The 22,902-nt window shown below is 49.6% G+C and overlaps 3 protein-coding genes across 4 annotated transcripts; 1 reads left to right on the top strand and 2 right to left on the bottom strand.

Moving 5' to 3' along the window:
- Positions 1–129: 129 nt before the first annotated feature.
- Positions 130–2,098, bottom strand: LOC109750184 (uncharacterized). Of its 2 annotated transcripts, none has more exons than XM_040391468.3 (3): positions 1,979–2,098; positions 1,757–1,882; positions 130–1,662 (listed from the first exon to the last, which is right to left on the bottom strand). In XM_040391468.3, the coding sequence occupies exon 3, from the start codon at positions 1,597–1,599 to the stop codon at positions 343–345; it is 1,257 nt and encodes a 418-aa protein (XP_040247402.1). In that variant the 5' UTR covers positions 1,600–1,662; positions 1,757–1,882; positions 1,979–2,098; the 3' UTR covers positions 130–342. The 2 variants fall into 2 exon arrangements, with proteins under 2 accessions (XP_040247402.1, XP_020164724.1); XM_020309135.4 differs by having other exon boundaries at positions 134–1,662; positions 1,757–1,868; positions 1,979–2,092.
- Positions 2,099–5,307: 3,209 nt separating this feature from the next.
- LOC109750182 (probable protein phosphatase 2C 7) lies at positions 5,308–11,158 on the bottom strand. Its single transcript, XM_020309132.1, has 8 exons — positions 10,857–11,158; positions 9,575–9,702; positions 9,403–9,501; positions 9,153–9,311; positions 6,356–6,442; positions 6,206–6,253; positions 5,973–6,082; positions 5,308–5,334 (listed from the first exon to the last, which is right to left on the bottom strand). The coding sequence occupies exons 1-8, from the start codon at positions 11,156–11,158 to the stop codon at positions 5,308–5,310; spliced, it is 960 nt and encodes a 319-aa protein (XP_020164721.1).
- A 466-nt stretch (positions 11,159–11,624) lies between these two features.
- LOC120965950 (uncharacterized) lies at positions 11,625–19,662 on the top strand. Its single transcript, XM_040391469.2, has 5 exons — positions 11,625–11,712; positions 11,830–12,064; positions 12,220–12,673; position 13,006; positions 19,198–19,662. The coding sequence occupies exons 1-5, from the start codon at positions 11,625–11,627 to the stop codon at positions 19,416–19,418; spliced, it is 999 nt and encodes a 332-aa protein (XP_040247403.1). The 3' UTR covers positions 19,419–19,662.
- Positions 19,663–22,902: the final 3,240 nt, after the last annotated feature.

Genomic DNA, 22,902 nt, shown 5'->3' on the forward strand with positions numbered 1-22,902 from the left:
CGAAAAAAAATCATGAAGGCACTTCCTATGAATTATGAGAAGATACATTTTTGTCCAAAGAATTGCTTTTGTTTAGAAACGACGACGCGGATGACAAATACTGTAGGTCCTCTCTAAGTATATTGAGGTGGACAATGTTGATGGGCAGAAGCAGCAGCTAGCCATCCCGTACGGAAGTGGATGTACGTTTTGCCAAAGACCATACATACGTATTGGGTACCCAAGCAGGGCTCAATTTATTCTGCGTGTATTTCATAGTATTCTTATCCAGCAAACACACAATGCAAGAATCACACAAATATTTAGTACTCCCCACAAATATTATGGTACAGAGAGGGAGTACTACCTACTAGCTAGAACCGGAGCAAAGTCGTCTGACTTGTGCAGCAGGCTTCTCCTCCTAAACAAGTCTCCGAACTTGCGTAGGACGGACCTCCTCTTCTTGTGCTTCATGGCATGCTCTAGGCCACCGTACTGTCTTCCGTCATCGAAGTGGTCGAACTCGTAGTAATCATCCATGGCCGCCGCTGCCGCCGCGGACCTTAGCTCGGCGAGGTTGCTGATGGACGCGAACATCCGACGATCCCTCCGGCTGCCGGCGGCCATCACCCTGCCGGAGTCCAGGAACGCCGCCGCGCTGAGCTTCCCCTGCGCATCGGTTTTCCACTCCTCCAACAGCAACCCCGATGCCTTCTCACCGCCACCAGCAGCGGCGGCCGTTTTGCTTGCCGCCGTGAGCTGATTGTGCAGATCCGTGGCACGCCCCTGCGCGGCAGCCTCGCTGGCCTTGAGCGACTCGTTCTCCAGCCTCAGGGACCCCATGGCGTCCTCTTTCTCGGCGACGGCGTCGCGCAGCTTGGAGTTCTCGGCGCTGGCGAACTCGAGCGACTCGCTGGCCGCGTTGGCCTCCTCCGCCGCCCGCTCGAGCGCGCGCCGCAGGCCGTCGTTGTCGTGGTCGACCGCCCGGTGCATCTCGGCGAGCTCGGCGTTCTCACGCCGGGCGCCGGCGGCGTCCTCCTCGGCCGCGCGGGCGCGTCCGAGCAGCGCCTTCTCCCTGGCGCGCCACGCGGCCGCGGCCTCCTTCCAGTCGGACATGACGCCGTCGAGCTGCTCGGTGGCTGACCACAGGTCCGCCTCGGTGGCGCGCAGCAGGCCCTCGAGCCGGCCGGTCTCGGCGTTGGCGCGCTCGAGGTCGGCCTGCGCGTCGGACAGCCACGTCTTCACCTGCTTGGCCTCCATGGTGACGGCGGAGAGCGCGGCGGCGAGGTCGTCCGCGGCCTTCCGGCTCCTCTCCTCGGCGGCCAGAGCGGACCGGAGCCTGCCCCGCAGCCCGTTGATCTCCTCGTCGACGCCGCCGAACATGAGGTCCCTGACGCTCCACTGGCCCTGCTGCGCGGGCCCCGCCAGCCGCAGCGCGGCGGCCTCGAGCCTGGCCTCCTCCAGCGCCATCTTGGCCTGCTCCAGCTCCTTGGTCTGGCTGATCAGTGACTCCAGCATCTTGTTCTCGGTCTGCTTCGCCGTTGCCACCTCTCGATCCAGAAGCCGCACCCGCGCGGACGCCGACGACGATGACGTGTCGCCGTCGCTCCGCGGCTCCATCTTGTTCTCGGTCTGCGCCACCACTATCTGCTCCGTCGTGCCACCACCGCTGCTGCTGGCACGCTGCATGCAGTGAGCCCATACATAAGTTGTATAGTACCATTACCTACCGTACGTCGACCAAAGGGACGCAGTGCAATTATGTTTATGTGCGCACCTCGGAAGATAGCAAGGAGAAGGTGGTGGTAGACGTGCTGCGCTCGTGCCGGGGCGTGGCTTTGGAACTGGAAGCCGGAGGAGTCGTCGGCGCACCACCCCACGATCGCGATCTGCACGGCGAATACTTACATACATAGTCGTCAGCTCGATCGGAATGCATGCTCGGCCGGCCCGGTCGAAAACTTTCTCCGGGACCAAAAATTGTACTCCGGCTGCCTACCTCGGCCTGGAGGGCAGCATCAGGCCGCGCGCGGGAGCGGCGGAGCACCACTGGAGCTAGCCGGGAACTGCCAGTGCAGTGTTTCCTTGCACCTTTGCCAGAAACCGGTCTAGAGTACACCAGATTTATAGTGGATCACGTACGCTAGACAAAAAATACTGCTCGGGGTGTGGAGCAGGTGGAAGAAGGAAAGAGACGGCGGGCTTGATCTGCACCGTTGCGTGCGATCCCACGCCAATTTACAATGCCGCGCGCGCGTAGGGAGTGACGGGTGTTACTAAGGCCCTGTACAACGGTGAGTGCTTACACAGGTGGCTCAAAAAAAACCCGTTTTTTTCATAAGAATGAATTACACAGGTGCTTAGGACGGGTGGCAGAAGCAAAGTTTTGCTTCCGATGCCAGCCGGTGCTTACAACAAATAACCGCTTCTTCAAGTCACGATGCCTCGACTCAGTGCCTTCATCGGCAGGCAAAAAATAGAAAAAGGGCCCAGCTAGCACCCCATACCAAGCACTACTCGTTGAGGATTAAAGAAATTTTCGAGGCGCCATGCAGGTAGCACCGGTGCACAAGCACCAGCGTTGTACAAAGCCTAAGGAGTACATATTCCAAAAAAGATGACCCAACTTTATACTAACTTTGTATTAAAGTTAGTATAAAGTTGGGTGATCTATTTTGGAACGGAGGGAGTAGTAGTATACTTTTTTAGCCGTCCTTAACTCCTTAACCGCCCGTTATCATAACCACTCCAGATATATTCTACTCACATGAAAGAGCCAACGATCAAGGATGTGATGCCAATCGCCTTGGCAGTTTCAGGCGGTCCAGTAGCAAAGCAGTCAGCGCGTAAATTATTTCTCAGCCGACGTCGCTCCTATGGTCACCATGACTGATGTGTCAGGCTGCCATTGATTGGATTGGCAACTCGTGAGTTGAAAAATAAGTATATAGCTTATGGACTTCTTTTAGTTCTTGTCCCGGTATGCTTGTTTTATTTTAGTATCATATCATGAGAATGCAGAACTAGTAAGCACATTTCTTTTCCAAGAGAAAAGGTAAACCAATCTCTTGAGGAAAAACAACACACACGCACAGCCCCTTTGCCCGGATCCGTGTCGCTCCTCACAGGAGCGACCTAGGTGCAAGGCTATTGTGGTGGCGTCAGTCACTTGCAAAAACGTTATTATATTATGGGACGAAGAAAGTAGTTGACAACCGAGGATTCATTTGGCTGGAGCACCGGGCCTGATGCGTGTGTCGTGTGCTAGATAGCGGTGGTGGTGACCGCGGGCATCGCCCTACGACTGCATCGATCCGATTTTGCATGGGCTCCCGGCTACACTGGGAGCTCGGCGGTTGTGCGCTACACGACGCCGTGTGCTAGATGCGTGTGTCGTGTTAGTTCGACTAGTTCGGCACAGAGGCGGCCGGATGGTCCGGGCATGATGGTCGAGCTATGGTGGCATCGTCCAAATCCGTGGCACGAATTGGTAGGCTCCTCAATGGTCATGGTGGCTTTCTTAGGCGGAAAGGCGTTCCACCCATCCGCTAGCACCACTACCACCTGTCTCACTCCAAGCAGCGGGGGGACAATCCTCCCCGGGATGCGCCTGGTTGGGTTGGGTGGCTACTTCAGGCATGTGCTTTATTGCTGCATGGTTGCGGAGAGTACCGTGAGACCACATTGGTTATTTTCGGAGTACCGGCTGGTGCAGCTACCGGACGATCCGTCCATCAATAGTGCTTGGAGTATCCTTCATGTCCGAGGTAAAAACTCTTGTTCTGGCTTTTACTAGTCATTCAGAGCATTGGCGGACATGCATCGTTACCTTGTTGAAGGCGGGGTCTCCATGGTGATGTTCTAGCTTCCATTGCTTGGTACTCGTGTCCACAATGAAAATACTCATCTTGGACGTCTCCGACAAGACGCCGCGATGGTGGGGCGAGGGTGTTATCCCTTCTTGAAGTTCTTGCTATAGAAGAAGTTGACTTAGTCATAGATATTTTTTATATGTCTTGTAATTGTTTTTTCATAGTATATGGCTTGCTCTCTGCTTGTTTGTGGTCTCATTTTCTTGCATCAGTTTTAATAATTTAAGATTGTGTGCATCTGAGGATGCAGAGTCCAGAAGGTTACCCATCTTTTTCAAAAAATAAATAAATCAGGAAAAGGGTAGTTTGAAATGAGAGAACCCAAGTTGAAGCTTGCAAATGTTGCCTTACTTTCATGGAAGTGGATTTAAACATGCACTTCTTCAATGGATGGATATGGCTTTGCACTTACTTTACCTTTCTTTTTTCTTTGGACAGCCGTGAAGAAAATGCAAACAGGGGTTCTGGAGAAACGAATAGAACAAGGACGTAGGGTCAGCCAAAAAGCATCGTCAAGCTGTGGCAGTTGTGTTTCCGTCATCCATTGAACTATTCAATCAACTTTTTTTGAAGGAAGGAAAACTATTCAATCAACTTGCTGCGTCATTACACCAACTAAAAGTGATAAGCTTGGTTAAAGCAATGCGAACGTGACAGAGAGCAGGAACGCTACCGAACATGGTGACTGATTTTATTATTATTATTTTGAAACGAGGCACAGGCTCTCCTTATTTCATTCAATAAGAAGATAAATATTTAACAAATCTCCTCAATCAAAGATACAAAAGAGATTGTACAAAATAATTTACTCACCCATTATGATATTTCTCAAATGTGTGTATCCCGCCTTCGCCCAAATATATAGCCGCCTCTTCTTTACCTTTTGGCATGATCATCGTTGACATTTTTTTTTCATATTGTTTTGAAAAGAAGGTTAAACCTCCGGCTTCTGCATTATTGTGATGCAGACAACCATTTTTAATTATTAAACAAAGTACATAACAAAGGCAATTACGGCTGAAACATCACAAGATATAAAATAAACACATACGACTAAGTCTACTTTTATGTTGAAGGACTCGCATTGTGCTCATGGAAAAAATAGCTGGTGTGGCATATGCGGCCAATATCACCCGCACCAACAGAGAGAAAGACGACATGAAGGGCAGGGATGGGCGAGATAATTCTAGAAAGAGGTCAAGTGGTATATGTGATCTATGGAGACATGTGCCAATAGACGGAGGCGGCGGACGCAAGCGATGAAATCCGTCGGTTGAAGGGAAGTGCCCCCCCCCCCCCCCCCCCCCCCCCACATACAAAAAAACAACAACAAGAAAATCAACCTTGATCACTAGTTGGCACGGCGAAATTCTACAACTATGCATGTTATATTGTCGGTGCTCCCACGTGCAAAAGCGATCTCTGTCAACTTCCGGGCTGCAGCTTCAGGGCCCATCTATTCCTTCACAAATGCAACGGCGTGCTGCAAAACCACACTTACTATTTGGCAACGAACAACGGATTTAAATGCAAGATCAAACGAGATGTGGGCAAGAAAATCATTTCTTGTCACATGAAGAGAATAATAGATGGTAACTTTGCACAAGCCAACAAATTGCAAATCGTGAAATGACATGTATATTAATTGATAGAATATAAGGCTCAAACCAAATTGGTTTGCATGACTGCGTCCTGACAATGGTTCACACTAGACATGTCAAGTTCAATACATCACATCCGCTAGTATGACAAAAACATGTCCCTATTTGTTTCAACTCATATTACTCACTTTGTTCCAAAATATTTGAAGTTCTACATTCATCCTAAGTCAAACTTTTTTATGTTTGACTAGGTTTATAGAAAATTATGTTAAGATATACAATATTAAATATACATGTTGCGAATGTTTATTTTCTAAAAATTCTAGTGAAACGTTGTAGATATTGATTTTTTTCTACAAAGTGGACAAATCTAGAACTTCATTTTTTTTTGAACGGAGGGCAATATAGTTCGCCCAAGAAAGTGCACCAGAGATTTTACTATTGCCAGCCATAGCGCAAAAAAAGGAAGGTAAAATGTGTACGTAACCGTGTATGAAATTTGGTATTATGACATACTGACCTCATTTGACACCACGTCCCACAGGCCATCACTAGCCAAAATCAGATACTCCAATTCATCATCTATTTCTTGTTCCTGACAAAAATTTGGAAATGCTTGAGTAAATTGCCCTATGGCCAAGCGCATTCATGAAATTTATCAGGACCTAGGGCATTCTTGTGTAATGGTGTCTTTGCAGTCGTTATAAATAATAGCAAGTTAATGTGTATTGCATGATCACCTGAATCTCAGGCTATGCAACAACCGAGACATTGCGAGTACACCACCTACCCTCCATGTTCCTGCAAAGCAAACATTTGGCATTATCAGATAACAGATCTTTCAACAAACATGTGCTTGGTTTTCAACACAGTAGATCACCACATAACCAGTGTCAGGCTTACCACTAAATGTAACAACTCCTCCAACATTCTCAATCCGTTCCCGCTCGTCACTTTTGTCTGGTTTGTGATCATCCGAGAGCGCAATAGCTGCAAACAAGACATACCGAACTGATTTACCATTATGTAATATATGATCCTCATGTATATTCCTATATCAACAGATACTGGTAGATAAGCTGCTCGTGCAATATAATCTTGCTTTCTTGCACAAATGTAATTTGCAAGCCAACCACGAAATTTAGGCAGCAAGGTCATAGATGTAGGAGATATGCCCTAGAGGCAATAATAAATGATATTATTTATCTCCGAGTTCATAATTATGTTTATGTTTCATGCTATAACTGCAATGATTCTCGAGTCTGCAATATCCACGAGGCTCGGAGGAAGACTCATATGCACGTGTGGAATAATAAACGGTAAGAAGTATTCCTAGTCTGGCCTCTAAGACTAGCTCAAGTGTTGCATGATGGTTCTGTTTTCCTGATCATGGGCATGTTTATGCCAACAATTTTGAGGGCACAATGTTAAGAGAACATTTGTGTTGAATCGACCCAGATTGATGTTATGCTAAGAGATTCATTCGTCACAAGTTAATGGTTTATAACACAGAGATAGTTAATGTTTGCATAATTCCTTAGACCATGAGAGTATCGAGTTTCTTCATGCTTGCTTCATGAACTTTGGGGTTTGTTAAACGTCATCCGTAACTGGATGGCTATTACGGCGGCTTACGGGTTCATGGGAAAGTATGTTAAGTAACTTGATAGCTCGAGTTTGGGATTTGCTCCTCCGACGATGGAGAGATATACTCGGGCCCACTCGGTGTTACGGTGTCCATCATCGTCTGGCCAGACACTTTGTGATTTGATCACGGGGATGCCGGAACACGAAACGAGAAAAGAGAACAAAACCGGTAACGAGGCAACTTGCATAGTGGACAAAGTGTTGGCCCACGGGGATGCAATAAATCTCACCTCAGGTGTTTGTGATATATCGTGAAGCAACAGGAATATCTCACCTCAACTGGAGGTTCACTCGAATATTCATTCGTGTGGGTATAGGGGTCAATATGGGTGTCCACGGCTCCGATGTTGATCATTGATCGGAAGGGGTTCCAGGTCATGTCTATACTTCACCGAACCTATAGGGTCACACGCTTAAGGGTCATCTATCTGCTGAATACTAGACAGGGAGTCTGAGAGAAAATCACCGAAAAAGTTTCGGACAGCGGAATCGTACCGCAGAGAGAGGTCACCGGATGAGTTTCGGTGAAACCGAAAAAGTTGTTTCGGGGTATGCCATTAAGTCAAAATGGTTTCGGCACATGCCTGATAATTCTTGGAGGGTGCCAGAATCATTCTGGAAACTTTTTGGAATTTTCAGAAGAAAAAAAACCGAAAATGTTTCGGAGTTGCCGGTACCGCTTTGACTGTTTTTCGCAGATGAAATTCACTAATCTGAAATTGTTTCAGAACGAATCCAAAATCATTTTAGTGGGTACTGAAATTATTCTAAGACCCACAGAAATATTTTCGGATTTAGTGGACGCGAAAAATTGTCTTCATGAATAGTGAAAACGCATTCTTGTTTGCTTTTCGCAGATGAAAATCACTAAACCGAAATTGTTTCGGAACGCGTTGAAAACTATTTTAGTTGGTACTGGAAATGTTTTGAGCCCACATAAATATTTTCAGTTCGAACGGACGCTGAAAAATGTCGTCATGAATAGTGAAAGTGGTTTTTGCTTGGCTTCTTGGAGAAGCCACCTTGAGGGCCTTTTTGGTATTTCCCCCCTTGGCTTCTTGGAGAAGCCAACCTTGGGCTTGGCCTATAAATAGGGGTGGAGGGGCTGCCTAAAGGATCACTCTTTCTCACATACAAGTGCCATGCATGATCTGGCTTCTCTCTCCCTCTCAGCGAAATAGTTTCGTAGAGCCGAAAGGCTGTCTGGGTTCCGGTGGGAACTAGTTCTGGACGGCGAAGCCCTGCCGGATAGATGACACCGTATGTGTGCAACTCTGTAGAGAGATCGTAGTTTCGGTCTTAGTTCGTGAGTGCCTCCCGAAGGGCTGTCCGTGTGACCGTCCGAGTTTCGAAGGTCCTCCCGAAGGGCTGTCCGAGTGACCATTCGAGTTTCGAAGGTCCTCCCGAAGGGCTGTCTGAGGAGCAGATGAGGGTATACATCCTCGCGGTTGGGAGGTTGTAAATCCTAGCTGCGGGGATCTGCACCGCCGATCGTCATCGACTCTACTTCCCGCTGCGCTACGAGTCGGTAACGAAAAAGATCAAACCATGTATGCAGTCTCCATAGTGGTCCTGGGCTGGTGCGTAGGTCGGAAATTTTTTGTTTTCTGCTGCATTCCCCTACAATAGATGCATTATCCAATGAAATACTAACAGTGATAAAATGTTAGCCAACACAGTTCCGATTCGGTCTTGGTGTTTTCCATATAGGCATTTTCAGGTGCTGTTTTATATGTATATGCATTTTCTCAAATACACTACTAGTTTGCAACCTTGTACATACCTAAAAAAGGATATGTCCAGTACTCCATTTGACAGAGAAAAGTAAATGTAAAATTAACCAGCGTGCATTACTGACATGATACAAAATAAATAGTAACTCTAAGAACATATAAATTGCTCCATGATACACCGTCTCGACGAGGTTCATCGCAAATTTGAATAACATACCAGGATCATGATAATAAGTAATGTATGCAAACATTTTAGTACAATAGCATATAATGCATGGTTAACACTAATTGGGATAAAAGTTTCGGAAAAAAAATCACACCTTTGCCCGCCTTCAATATTACAGCCCGTGAATCGCCAACATTTGCCACATAGAGATGGTTGCCAACCAAAATTGCGGTTAATGCAGTTGACCCGTCCTCTCTATGAATATTGGTTTCAGCATCCAAGAAATCTGAGTCAGTCTTCGTATAGCTCTCACCTGAGAATTACCATTAGTTAGTATTGCCGATTACCTACTAGCTAGATGCATTGAATGATTTTGAAATAACACTCATGAGTAGACATCATACTTATTGATGTTTTTGTATCACTAATGAAAGCTGGATGTTTCAAGAGATTTTCAAATAAGTGCTCCTTGAGATACTCAGCGGCACATGAACCACCATGTCCTGTGATGACAAAAGAATTTTAGTCTGAACAATAAACGAGACACAATGAAGTGTTCGAACAGTGAATTCTCACCATCAAATACTCCAAAGAGGTTTATTTGTTTAGCGTCCATTTTAGATGATTTCATGTCATAAAAGTCTTCCATACTTGCTCTTCTCCCTCTGAAGCTAGAATATCCGCAACACAAACTTCCATCCTCACTGCAACCACAGATGTTCGCAAGGGAAGAATTAAGGAATATTATAGATGAAGAATAGGCTTACAGTTGCCACATGCACTGTCAAGGTTAAACAGCTCATATGGTCTGGTAATTGCTGGCAAGAGCATCTCCAAGTGGTGGTTTTATAGGTGCTTGATTGTGTCACAGTACCACACATCACCAAGCACCGCTTAAAAGAAAATACCAGTGTAGGTACAATTGTACAGATCACACTGAGTAAACTAACAACAAAAACCATGCATTGTATGTTCGTTTATTAAAATGGTTTGTAGCAGTTTTCCACACAAAAAAGGCTCAGTGAGAGAGGGGGGGGGGGGGGGGGGGGGGGGGGAATAAAGACACACGCATTTGATGCCCACACTATTGATCACATCCCAATTAACATCACACTCTTATCCATGGTAAAACATAAACATCTATTACTAATTACAGAATATTACATGAGACGTTTCTGCAATTCTCACCAAGTTAGATAATTTGGGGAACATTGATGACTCAGAGACATTTCAATAAGTAACCTTCGAAAAAGTTTCTATACTCCAATTTCAGGTATTTCTAACCTTTTCTTCTGATAATGTCACAGTGGTTGCACCACCCACACTGTAATTTACTATAGCGCCAATAGTGATTGCGTCTCCTAACCACTGTTGAAGCCTGTGCTTGACATTGGTTCGTCTAAAAACAAACAGACTATGAAAATTTAACATTTATCAGTGAATGAAGTACAAAAGTATCGGATTGTTGTTGTTGTTGATCCTATACAGTTGTTAGAAATCAGAGAAGAGTAATGGTTAAGCTAACAGCATAAATACATGAGGGATTTCTCTATAATTATAATGTAAGCATACAATCCATCTACATATACGCGGAACAATCGCCGCATTATAAGTTGCGGCAACCAGAGACTAAGGAACCAAGCTACGTATCCTTCCTAGTGACCATCTTACTTTGTGGTACTAATTAAGGTGCTTAGGTTATATCTACCTTATCATCAGGTGCTACCGGAGCACCTGATATTCTCCCTAGATCCTCTCACTGCATGTTTTAATGAATAAAGATTCTAATAAATTCTAGCATGCAGAAGACCTAGAGAGTTCTAGCTAGCTAGGGTCATCCGAGAGAGCATGAGGTTACCTCTTCCAGCCACCGCATATGTGCTCCTTCCCGTCCTCCTGCTCACTCTCCTTGGGCGCCGCCGCCACCGCCGTGGTCACATCCCCGGCTCCCCTTGCCGCCCGAGCGGACGATGATGCGTCGACCATCCTCTTGGTGGCCCCCACGCGGAACCGCCTGTACTTCAGTGGGTGCCACTGCCACACGGGGATCTTCTTGAACCTCGCTGGCCTAGGCGGCCGCGCAGCCCTCGTTATTGCCGCAACGGGTGGAGACGACGAGGTGGAGGCCTCCTGGTCCTTCATGCCTCCGTCGGGCACCATCTAAACAGCCTCCAACACCAAAAAATCAAGCTTCTCCGGTCCGGACGAGGGCGGTGGCCGGCGAGGGTGTGTAAGTTGTAGGGGGCGAGTTGAACCGATGGAAAACGGAGGAGAGAGTCCGGGCGTGATTTCCCTATCCGCCTTCCTGGCTTTTTGGAAGAAAAATTGGTTTTGGGAAGAAATCGAGTCCTTGTTCCCCGCTCGATCGCGCTTGGACGAGCGGATGGGCTTGGCCCAGTTAGTTTAGCGGACGGTGTTTCCTAACCCTATCCGAATCCGATACAGACTGCGATCGCGGCGACCCACCCGCCTACAAGTATACGAGCCAAACTGAACAGAACACGCACACCCTCTCGCCTGAGTTGTGTCTATTCCATCGATCGCCGGCCGGAGGATTGAGATGGAGGGCAAACCAGCGAGCGCGGAGACGCCGGCGAAGATGGGCCCGGACGATGCCGACAAGGAGATGGCTTACGAGGCGAAGAAGTTCGCTTCGCACGTTCGTGTGTGGGAATCTGCATGGGGCAAAACCTGCGGTTTCTTCACGGACTCGAGTGAGTAACCCAACGAGTCAATCAATCTCCTTTAACTAGCAGCCGTCCCTCCTTCGTTCATGCATGCTACTAGAACATTTTTGTTTTCTGACATGCATGCGCTTCACTTGCTTGCAGCGGCGCTAAGCTCCATGCAGTTTACACACTACACGCCCGGACACATACCATCCCAGGGAGCCGGGTCCAACCCGGCAACCTTGCAGGTCCTCTCCATCAAGCTCGTAAAAGTAGCCGGTGGCCTCCAGTGGCCATTGTCCGTTTACGGCGTGGTTGCCGTCCGCGACATCGTGGATCACAACCGCAACATTCTCTTCTCCCGCGGTAGGAGCGAGGCCCTGCAACTCACACAAGATGTAAGCATTGCTACAATCCTCATTTCTCTTTTCTTTTGGGGATCTTGATTATTGCACAGGCTTCTCTTGTGCCAACCTCTCTGTTATTATTTCCTTTCTTGGGGGTACCTATATATCTTGCTTATTAATGGCGTGATTGATCGATGATGCTTGCAGGATCCTTTTTTCCCTTGATTGGCCCGTCACGTGCCATTGTATTTACCGACTTGGTTGACATTGAAATCCAACTAAAAGTAAAAGGTGGAGGCACAAAAGCGTCTCAAGATAAAGCATTGATCAATTATGTGTCCAACTACGGCGGTGCATATGGCCCTGGTGCATCTACACTTTCCGTTGAGAACTCTTTTCGCACGCTAGAGTTATGCTTGCAGACTGTCAAACGAACCGTCCAGGGCACTATCATGCTTGTCCAGGTCGTCAAGCATGGGTCATGGCCTTTCAAATATGGTGGCCAAGTTGCTTGCTCCCCACTATCTGCGGAACTGTTGTTCGATGATAGTGGATTCACTCATATCATTAATCCCTCATCTAACCAAATTGTATTGCTTGATTCAAAAATTGAAGCAATGCGGGAGTGTTTTGATGGTTACCTATATCTATCGAGGCAAGTTGTTTCTGTAGATTCCAAAGGAAGACTGAGCTGAGCTGAGCTGAGCTCCTCCGCCCCCCGCTCCGCCTCCGCGCCGCGGGCCACGCCGGCCGCGGGCCACGCCGGCCGCGGCGGCCACCAGCCCCCGTGGGCAGCTGCGCCTCCTCAACGGCCATGGCTCCGTCTCCCCGACTGCCTTCAACGCCTGTCGCCCCCTCCTCGGACCATTCGGCATGGCCGTCACCTGGATCTAGGGGTGTGACCCCTGCGCCCTCCGGTCCGTCCGAGGTGCTGGAAACGCAGCTGTCGCCGCGCATCCCATCCCCGGATCCGCCGCGCCTCCTTCTTCAGGGTGAGTGCTCCCATGCCGCTCCTCCTGTTTCTCCAGTGGATATTGCTGCGCCCCCTCTTTCTGTGCGACCCCAGCTTAGATCCATTGTGGTTATCCCGTCGCCGGCCGCTGACCATTCCTCTTCCGGAGACGAGGAGGGATGGAGCACTTATCGCTCGCGGAAAGCCCGGCGTGCCCTCCAAACTCCACCGGCTCCTCCAGCTCACCGGCGCGCTCCCCGGCGCCCCGACTTCAATGCTTCCACTGGTCGAGCTGCCTTCTTAAGGCGCTTCAAAGGGCTCTGTTTCCGCTGTCTCAGCTCAGAGCACCGCCGGATCGATTGTAGAGACCCTCTCCGCTGCATCTACTGCAAGAACACTGGCCACTTTGGTCGAGAGTGTAGCCGCAACCCCCGCAACCGCCCCGCCGGCGGCCCGGTGCCCTCCAAGGCGCCGGTGCACCAGCGCCTCCGTTTCCCTCCGCCGCACCACCCTCCTGCCCCGTTAGCCGCCATGGCAGCTAGCCTCCACTTCCACACTGACCCGTCGCGCCGCCCCCGTGAGAGCCACAAGGTCATCATCTCCACCCCGGCCATAGAGCGCCAGGAGTCCATCCTCCGCCACCACGCTGTGCTGCTTTCAGCCGTCGACAAGTCGCGCCCCACAAACCCCATGGCCGTCGACAAGGCGCTTGAGGCGCAGCTGCGCATCCCTCCGCATCTCCTGAGGGTCACCTACCACCACCCGGAGGATTTCCTTGTTCGCTTCAATCTTCCTGCGCACCACGACCTGGCCGTCCGCCAGGGCATGGTGATCGTCGACGGGGGCGCCCTCCGAATCAGGCCCTGGCACGAAGATGACCACATGACCCACGAGAACTTCAAGCTTCATGTGCGGCTGGTCATCGAAACCTGCCGATGCAGCTCTGGTCGCTTGAGGGTGCCGAGGAGGCCCTCGGCGACCAGTGCCGGGTGGATCGGCTCGACTCCAGAACCTACGAGCAAGACCACACGAAGACGTTCGGGGTGTGGGTCTGGGTGTGGGACGTCTCCCACATCCTGACCAAGTGCGCCCTCTGGTTCATCAAGCGCGGCGCCGGCAGGACCGAAGAGATGTACGGCTTCTCCCCAAGCCGCGACGTGGCCCCTCCTCCGTGGGTTCGGCGTCGCGACCCGCTCATCCACGTCGACCGCATCGAGGACTGGACGCCGTTGTCCCCGCGCTCCTCCTCCTCGCCTCAGAGCGGCCTCCCCTCCTCCGAGTCCGAGGCCGACACCAGGCCGTTCCCGGCAATCTACCCCGGCACCTGGCAGATCAAGGTTGAAGATGGACAAGCCCCTGGAGATCAAAGCCGAGCTCAGTGTACCAGGCCGGCCGTGGTGAGCACCGGCTGCCACGGCATGCCGTTTGGAGGCCCCAGGCGCAGCCACGACGGTGACGATGGAGGGGGCATGCGCTCGTGGAAGGACACCCTTCTGGGACGCGGGCGTACCTCCCGTGACATGGCGACGACGGTGCAACCCCACCAACGCCAGCGCAGCCGCACGCCTTCCAGCCGTCGCGAGCACCAACATCATCGCAACTCCTCCAAGGGCAAGCAGGCGTAGTCAGATCGTTCCCCTGCCCAGAAATACCCTCCGTCTGACCCGGTGGCTGACTTCTTCGACGGCGCCACGGACCTGGCCCCTCCGCCACCTCCCCCTGCTGCTGCAAACGACGTCGACCTTGCGGCTGAAGTGGCGACGGCGGAGCCGCTCTGCTTCCCCGACAACGCCTCCAGCAGCAACAACCTGCCAGCTGCTGCTCTCTCAGCCCAGGGTTGCTGCGCTCCTGCTCCAGCCATTTCCGTAGTGCTGCAGCTGGGCGCAGTCACCCAGAGAGTGCAGCAGCTCGGCATCCAGGATCAAGACACGGCAGCTACGCCACACCGTCTCTTCGCTGACGTCCCGCCCCCTGCTTCCGCCGCCACACCCTTCTGCGCCCAAGAAGACGAGGACTGCATCAGCCCCGGTGCGACAGAGCGCCCGCCAGGCAAACAACCGCACGGAGGTGCCGGTGGCGCATCATGCGACTCTTCGTATCATCCGCGATCTCGGGCTGCTGGGACCAAAAGACAAGATGACACCTCAGGCGGCCAAAGCCCTGGTCAAGAAGTTCGACGAGCCACTCACGGAAGAAGACATCATCGGCCTGGCAAAGCTCACACACCAGGATCCAGCTGCTCTTCGAGTTGCCGCCGGCCTTGCCGGGCCGGATGGAGCTCCCCTCGGGGAGGATGCTTAGTTTATGTTGCTACAAATTAGGTGTAGTCTCCAGAGGCGGTCAGTCTACGACTGGCTTGAGTTAGGGCCAATGTTTAGTGCTTGGTTAGAGGATAAGCTTCCATGTCGACGGAAGTTGGGGCCTATTGGTGGCCGTCGACATGCCACGGTTGTAGTTGATGTGTTTTTCCTTCAAAATAGTATTAGTCTCCGGAGAACCCTCATGTGTCCCCATGAATGACATCAACTGCGCTATCATGCCTTGGAACGTTAGAGGACTCAATTCGGCGGCTAAACGAGAAACTGTTAGAGAGGTAGGCGCGGCACAGAGACTGGCCATTCTCTGTTTGCAAGAAACAAAAATAGATGTTTGGTCTCAAGCCATGGTAAACGACATCGGAGGTAGTTCGATGAAAGACACCGTAGTTCTTCCGGCGATAGGATCTAGAGGTGGCATTGCGATCTTCTGGAACAGAGATCTTGTATCTATCTGTTCACAAGCCGTAGGCCAGTTTTCGAGCACGACTGTCGTCTCTCTTGTGAGCTCGGCAACTAGTTTTGTGCTCACCACGGTCTACGGCCCCTCGGACGGCACAAACAAGGAGGCATTCTTCGCTGAATTAGCTAGATCAGCCCCCCCTTAGGTACTCCATGGCTCATCAACGGAGACTTCAACGTCATCTACGATGCGAGAGATAAGAATAACCTCAACCTAAACAGAAGATTGATGAGTAGATTTAGAGAGGCACTAGACTCGGCGGCGCTGAAAGAAATCAAGTGTAAGAACAGAAGATTTACTTGGAGTAACGAGAGGGAATCGCCCAAGCTAGTTAGCATCGACAAATTCTTTGTCAATCTAGAGTGGGAGGCCCTTTTCCCTTTCTTCATGCTCGTCGCTGCTTCCACGTCATGCTCCGACCACTGCCCTCTGATCCTGGCAAGCGCCACTGCTCCTCCTCGACAAGCACGTTTTCGCTTCGAGAGCTTCTGGGTCAAGTTCCCTCACTTCAGGGAAACGGTGCAGAGGGCATGGCAACACCCAGCCACCGAATCTTGTGCTTTCAGCAGAATCAGAACAAGGCTTGATAGGGTGGCCAGGGACCTCAAGATTTGGAGTGGAAGCCTGTTCAGTGACTACAAACTGCAATTCCACATCGCTTCAGAGATCATTTTGAGATTTGATGTGGCAATGGAGAAGCGGCAGCTAACCCCGGCTGAATTCAGTTTCAGAAAACTTCTCAAGCAGAAAGTGGTTGGGCTGGCTGCGGTTGAGCGAGCTCGACGGCGTCAGGCCTCTCGGATTACATGGTTGAAAGCTGGGGACGCCAAAACCACATTCTTCAACGCCAAGATTTGCTCTAGAAGGAGAAAAAACTTCATTCACTCCCTGCACGCCGACGGTCGGGTGGCGATCGAGCATGATGAGAAGGCCAACACCATCTATGAGCATTTCAGCAAAATCATGGGTGCCACAGAAACTAGAGGTTGCACCATTAATTGGGCGGATATTCAGTTGCCTAACATTCAAACCGATGGCTTGGACGCCCCTTTCTCTGAAGCTGAGATCTGGGCTGCAATTTTGGCATCGCCAGCGGAAAAAGCTCCGGGTCCGGATGGCTTCAACGGACAGTTCTTCAGAGCCTGCTAGGATATCATAAAAGGCGAGGTGCTGGCTGTCTTCAACGAATTCCACGCCTTATCAGGAGCAAATTTTGCCAAGATCAACTCTGCATTTGTGGCCCTGCTACCAAAGAAAGATGGAGCTGATTCAGTGGGAGATTTTAGGCCTATTAGCCTCATCAACTCCCTTGCCAAGCTCATCACCAAGGTGCTGTCACTCAGATTAGCTGACAAGAAATCCACCATAATCTCACCAGCCCAGAGTGCATTCCTTAAATCCAGATGCCTGCAAGACAACTACTTGTATGTAAGAAATTCAGTTCGCTCCCTGCACCGCAAGAAGAAACCGGCTTTGCTTATCAAACTGGATATTGCTCGAGCTTTTGACTCGGTGTCATGGGAATTCATTCTTGAGCTGCTCCAGCAACTGGGTTTTAGCTCCCGTTGGAGGGACTGGATCGCTCTGTTGCTCCGGTCCTCGTCGTCCTCCTTCCTGCTCAATGGTGACCCTGGAGCCCCCCTGATCCACCGTCGAGGGCTGCGGCAAGGCGATCCCTTGTCGCCTCTGCTGTTCATCCTTGCAATGGATGTCCTCCACCGCCTGATAGCAAAAGCAGCTAAGGACGGTATCCTCGCACCATTACCAGGAAGAGAGCTAAAGCTGTGCACTAGCATGTACGCGGACGACGCCATCATTTTCGCAAACCCTGACCGGGCAGAGCTGGACAAGCTTTTTGAGATCATATCCCGTTTCGGCGACGCGTCTGGCCTGCACCTCAACATCAACAAATGCTCGGTTACGCCCATAAGATGTGAGCAGATCAACCTCCAGGAAGTTCTGCAGAACTTTGGCGGCCAAATAGCTCAATTCCCGATCAAATACCTGGGCTTGCCGATAAACCTGGGAAGACCACGGATGGTTTTGTTTCAGTTCATCTTGGACCGTATCCGTGCCCGCCTGGCTGGTTGGAAGGGACGGCTCATGTCCATAGCAGGAAGGAGGGTGCTCGTCCGTTGTGTTCTTTCAGCAATCCCTACTTTCGCCCTCTCTGTCCTTCGACCGCCCAAGCTTCTGTTCAAAGAAATTGACAAAGCTCGCCGGAAGTTTCTGTGGACTCAGGATGAGGAGCTCAGTGGAGGTAAATGCAAGGTTGCCTAGAAAAGTGTATGTACCCTGACTGAGAACGGGGGCCTCGGCATCCTTGATCTGCAGAAGTTTTCCAGTGCCTTGCGCCAGCGATGGCTGTGGCTTTCATGGCAAAGTGAGGATAGGCCATGGAAGGGATCTGAACTTCCATGAGACAAAACTGACATAACTCTATTCGATACTGCGACCACGGTCACCCTCGGCAATGGGAAGTTGGCTTCGTTCTGGCTATCTCCATGGATCACCTCCCCAACCCTGGCCACTTTGTTCCCAGACTTGTTCAGGCGCTCGAAGGGAAAAACAAGTGTGTGGCCGATGCCCTTGCAGACGACTCTTGGATACAAGATATCAGACTCCGCTCAAATGATGTCCTTGTCCATAGTTTCCTGATCCTCTGGAGGGCGCTGCGGACAGCAAACCCGGTGCTGCAACCTCACGTTGAGGACAAGATCACATGGCACATTCAGAACACCGGTACTTATAGTGCTAAATCAGCATACAAGCTGCAATTCAGAGACTGCCCGAAGACGGATGACAAACAGCTCATCTGGAAAACCTGGGCCCCGGGAAACATCAAAATTTTCTTCTGGTTACTGCTCCGCGACCGCCTATGGTGCAGTGACAGATTGCAACGCAGAGGATGGGAAAACGGATACTTCTGTTCTCTCTGCCGAAGAAACTTGGAGACCTCAACTCACCTTTTCTGGGAATGCCCAGTTTCTAGAGCAATTTGGAGACAAATAGCAACCTGGACTGACTGCGACAAGCTTGCACTCATTTCAGAGAACATAGATGACACCTCCACCTCCGCCCAAAGGATACGCAACATCCTCCAACAGGCAAGGCCGAGGCTCAGAGAGAAACTCAAAACGACAATCTTCCTAGCTGCATGGCACATCTGGAAGGAAAGAAACAACCGCACCTTCAGGCATCAGGCAAGCCAAGTCTGCAATGTGGTCGGTGCGATCAGGAGAGATGCAGAAGGCTGGAAGCTGGCAGGAGCTAAATGCCTTGAGACACCGCTGGGTGATCCAGGCTAGAGCCATCTCTCTTCCCAGTTATAACGGAGGCACCTTGTACCAAACTCTTGTAAACCACCATGATCACTTGATCATGAACATATTTTCCGCCATCTCTCTGCTTAATATATGAATGCCGGTGATACACCGGTTCTTTCAAAAAAAGTTGTTTCTGTAGAAACTGAAGGAGTGTTGGACATTGTCATACAAACCTACTCCAAATCTGGCGACATAGCTGCACATGGTCATATTCGTTTCACGCCCAACTATTGCGGCATAAGCCAGGATAAATTTGCCCTTGGTGATGCTGAGGTGTTGGTCACTGTTGCTTGGTCTCTCGTGGCTAGGAGCAAGCGGGGAATCGTGGCAGAACGAAGCATTGTTTGAATACTAAGATATGATATTTGGCTGTGGAACACCAACCAAACCCTTACTCTGATTTCCATGTAATTTGTCCAGCTATTTGTACTTTAAGTTATATTGTGTGTAGTGCTTCAGTTTTCATTAATCAACATCATCATTGTCAATTAGTTGTGCATTGGTCCTCTTGTTGAATTTAATTCTTGTAGAATACTTGGTTTCATGAATGATTCATCATTCACTAGATAAGAGGCGTGGGTGAACCCTTATCACAAAAGTATGGGCAAAACTTTTACAGCTGAATATATTTGGGCATAAGCTTCCTAGTCATTTATACCACGAAATTATCCACCAGAATTTGCACAGATTTTGTGCCAATCAACCTCTACTGTAAATAGGGTGTGTGAACTGTGATACAAACATGTGTTGCACTAACAGATCAATCAATCAATCTTGTTTAACCCGAAGTGTTCATGTTATGTCAGATCGTCGTTGTATAAAGCAAAAGGGAAGGGCTTGGTTATCTAGTATAGTTCATGCATGCTAGAACTGTTAGGGAACGTAGTAATTTCAAAAATTTCCTACGCACACGCAAGATCATGGTGATGCATAGCAACGAGAGGGGAGAGTGTTGTCCACGTACCCTCGTAGACCGAAAGCGGAAGCGTTAACACAACGCGGTTGATGTAGTCGTACGTCTTCACGATCTGACCGATCAAGTACCGAACGCACGGCACCTCCGAGTTCAGCACACGTTCAGCTCGATGACGTCCCTCGAACTCCCATCTAGCCGAGTGTTGACGGAGAGTTTCGTCAGCATGACTGCGTGGTGACAATGTTGATGTTCTACCGACGCAGGGCTTCGCCTAAGCACCGCTACGATATTATCGAGGTGTAATATGGTGGAGGGGGGCACCGCACACGGCTAAGAGATCAATGATCAATTGTGTCTGGAGGTGCCCCCCTGCCCCCGTATATAAAGGAGCAAGGGGGGGTTCGGCCGGCCTAGAGGAGAGGCGCGCCAGGAGGAGTCCTACTCCTACCGGGAGTAGGACTCCCCCCTTTTCCATGTTGGACTAGGAGAGGAAGGGGGAAGAGGTGGAGGGGAGGAAGGAAGGGGGGGGGGGGCGCCGCCCCCCTCTCCTTGTCCTATTCGGACGGGGGGGGGGGGGGGGGGAGGGGGGGAAGGGGCGCGCGGCCCTGCCCTGGCCTCCTCTCCTCTCTTCCACCTAGGCCCACTAAGGCCCATTAAGTTACCGGGGGGTTCCGGTAACCTCCCGGTACTCCGGAAAAATCCCGATTTCACCCGGAACACTTCCGATGTCCAAACATAGGCTTCCAATATATCAATCTTTATGTCTCGACCATTTCGAGACTCCTCGTCATGTCCGTGATCACATCCGGGACTCCAAACAACCTTCGGTACATCAAATCATATAAACTCATAATATAACTGTCATCATAACGTTAAGCGTGCGGACCCTACGGGTTCGAGAACTATGTAGACATGACCGAGACACCTCTCCGGTCAATAACCAATAGAGGAACCTGGATGCTCATATTGGTTCCTACATATTCTACGAAGATCTTTATCGGTCAGACCGCATAACAACATACGTTGTTCCCTTTGTCATCGGTATGTTACTTGCCCGAGATTCGATCGTCGGTATCTCGATACCTAGTTCAATCTCGTTACCGGCAAGTCTCTTTACTCGTTCTGTAATACATCATCCCGCAACTAACTCATTAGTCACAATGTTTGCAAGGCTTATAGTGATGTGTATTACTGAGTGGGCCCAGAGATACCTCTCCGACAATCGGAGTGACAAATCCTAATCTCGAAATACGCCAACCCAACAAGTACCTTTGGAGACACCTGTAGAGCACCTTTATAATCACCCAGTTACGTTGTGACGTTTGGTAGCACACAAAGTGTTCCTCCGGTAAACGGGAGTTGCATAATCTCATAGTCATAGGAACATGTATAAGTCATGAAGAAAGCAATAGCAACATACTAAACGATCGAGTACTAAGCTAACGGAATGGGTCAAGTCAATCACATCATTCTCCTAATGATGTGATCCCGTTAATCAAATGACAACTCATGTCTATGGCTAGGAAATATAACCATCTTTGATCAACGAGCTAGTCAAGTAGAGGCATACTAGTGACACTCTGTTTGTCTATGTATTCACACATGTATTATGTTTCCGGTTAATACAATTCTAGCATGAATAATAAACATTTATCATGATATAAGGAAATAAATAATAACTTTATTATTGCCTTTAGGGCATATTTCCTTCAAGAACATTCATCACACATCCTAAATATCACACATAAATTTTTGTTCCTTCCAATTAGTCTTTTTCTATTGGCGCAACCATTTTCAGCTCCCAATGATTTCTCATTTTATTTTATTTTTACGGAAAAGGCCCAAGTTCAGTCAGCCCCTACAAGACCTTCCTTCCAAGAGTATGAATTGTAGAAAAATCTTGAAGAAATCAGTGTCGTCTTCCTTTTCCATCCACCTGCAGTGAGCTATAAGCGGAGCTTGTTCTGCCTAGCTATGTGTCTTCGTCTTATCGGAGCCACGTTGATGAAACCTATAACTGGTAGAAGCAGCAGACATGAAGTCATCGACATAGACTAAGATGTCGTGACCAGGATATGAAAGTTTCATCATCTGAGCGGTCCTACCACAAAGGAGGGCCAGACGACAATCCCGATTCTGGCTAGAGGGAGGAAGGGGACACAAACCTCATAATTTCCTAATGAGAACATATGAAGTTGAGCTTCATCGAATGGAGCTTCACCCGGGGAAGAAAAACACCTGGCAATGCCATCCCCATCGCATGACATCACCGCCATGGACGGATGCTAATCACGCAAGTCCAAATGGCCGATGATCGATATCGTCCCAAACTCGTCCACAACCCACCGAGGAAGATCATACACATGGGAAAAGCCGAGAAACCATTATTTCCATCGCCGCTGCTGCACCAACTTAACCGGTATAAGAAAACTCAAAACCCCTACTGGGCGTGAACTGAAGTCACAAATCTGGGGTTCCAGCACCCTTCTGCCAACATAGTGGTCCATGGAAGGTAGGGAACCTGCGGCGGCACAAGTGGGTGGAGGGGGAGTGCAGTTACCTCCTTGCCCCCTACTATTGTACCAGAGAAAAAAAATGATTTGTTGGTGTGCAACTAAAAACAGATCTATTGGTACGGTGTGCTGAGATCATTTATCATTTACTCCATCCGTTCCTAAATATAAGTCTTTCTAGAGATTCCAATATGGACTACATACGGAGCAAAATGAGTGAATCTACACTCTAAACTATGTCTATGTACATCCGTATGTAGTTCATATTGAAATCTCTAGAAAGACTTATATTTAGGAACGGAGGGAGTATATGATTTTGTTTTGCGATTAAAATCATGTCAACCGGTGTGGTGTGCTGGGAAGGACGTGTGCAACGATGTACATGCAGGTCCTTTGCCTTTTA

This window comes from Aegilops tauschii, chromosome 6 (assembly GCF_002575655.3).
Source record: "Aegilops tauschii subsp. strangulata cultivar AL8/78 chromosome 6, Aet v6.0, whole genome shotgun sequence".
Taxonomy (NCBI): domain Eukaryota; kingdom Viridiplantae; phylum Streptophyta; class Magnoliopsida; order Poales; family Poaceae; genus Aegilops; species Aegilops tauschii.

Excerpts from the sequence above, each read along its gene's own strand:
- LOC120965950 (XM_040391469.2), top strand. The coding sequence starts at position 11,625 with ATGGCTTACGAGGCGAAGAAGTTCGCTTCGCACGTTCGTGTGTGGGAA. Across the intron at positions 11,713-11,829 it reads CGGTTTCTTCACGGACTCGA|CGGCGCTAAGCTCCATGCAG; the intron begins GTGAGTAACCCA and ends ACTTGCTTGCAG. Across the intron at positions 12,065-12,219 it reads GCCCTGCAACTCACACAAGA|AGGATCCTTTTTTCCCTTGA; the intron begins TGTAAGCATTGC and ends GATGATGCTTGC.
- LOC109750182 (XM_020309132.1), bottom strand. The coding sequence starts at position 11,158 with ATGGTGCCCGACGGAGGCATGAAGGACCAGGAGGCCTCCACCTCGTCG. Across the intron at positions 9,703-10,856 it reads ATATGCGGTGGCTGGAAGAG|TGAGGATGGAAGTTTGTGTT; the intron begins GTAACCTCATGC and ends CTGTGGTTGCAG. Across the intron at positions 9,312-9,402 it reads TGATACAAAAACATCAATAA|GTGAGAGCTATACGAAGACT; the intron begins GTATGATGTCTA and ends GGTAATTCTCAG.
- LOC109750184 (XM_020309135.4), bottom strand. The coding sequence starts at position 1,998 with ATGCTGCCCTCCAGGCCGAG. Across the intron at positions 1,869-1,978 it reads ATGCTGCCCTCCAGGCCGAG|ATCGCGATCGTGGGGTGGTG; the intron begins GTAGGCAGCCGG and ends TTCGCCGTGCAG. Across the intron at positions 1,663-1,756 it reads TCTCCTTGCTATCTTCCGAG|CGTGCCAGCAGCAGCGGTGG; the intron begins GTGCGCACATAA and ends CACTGCATGCAG.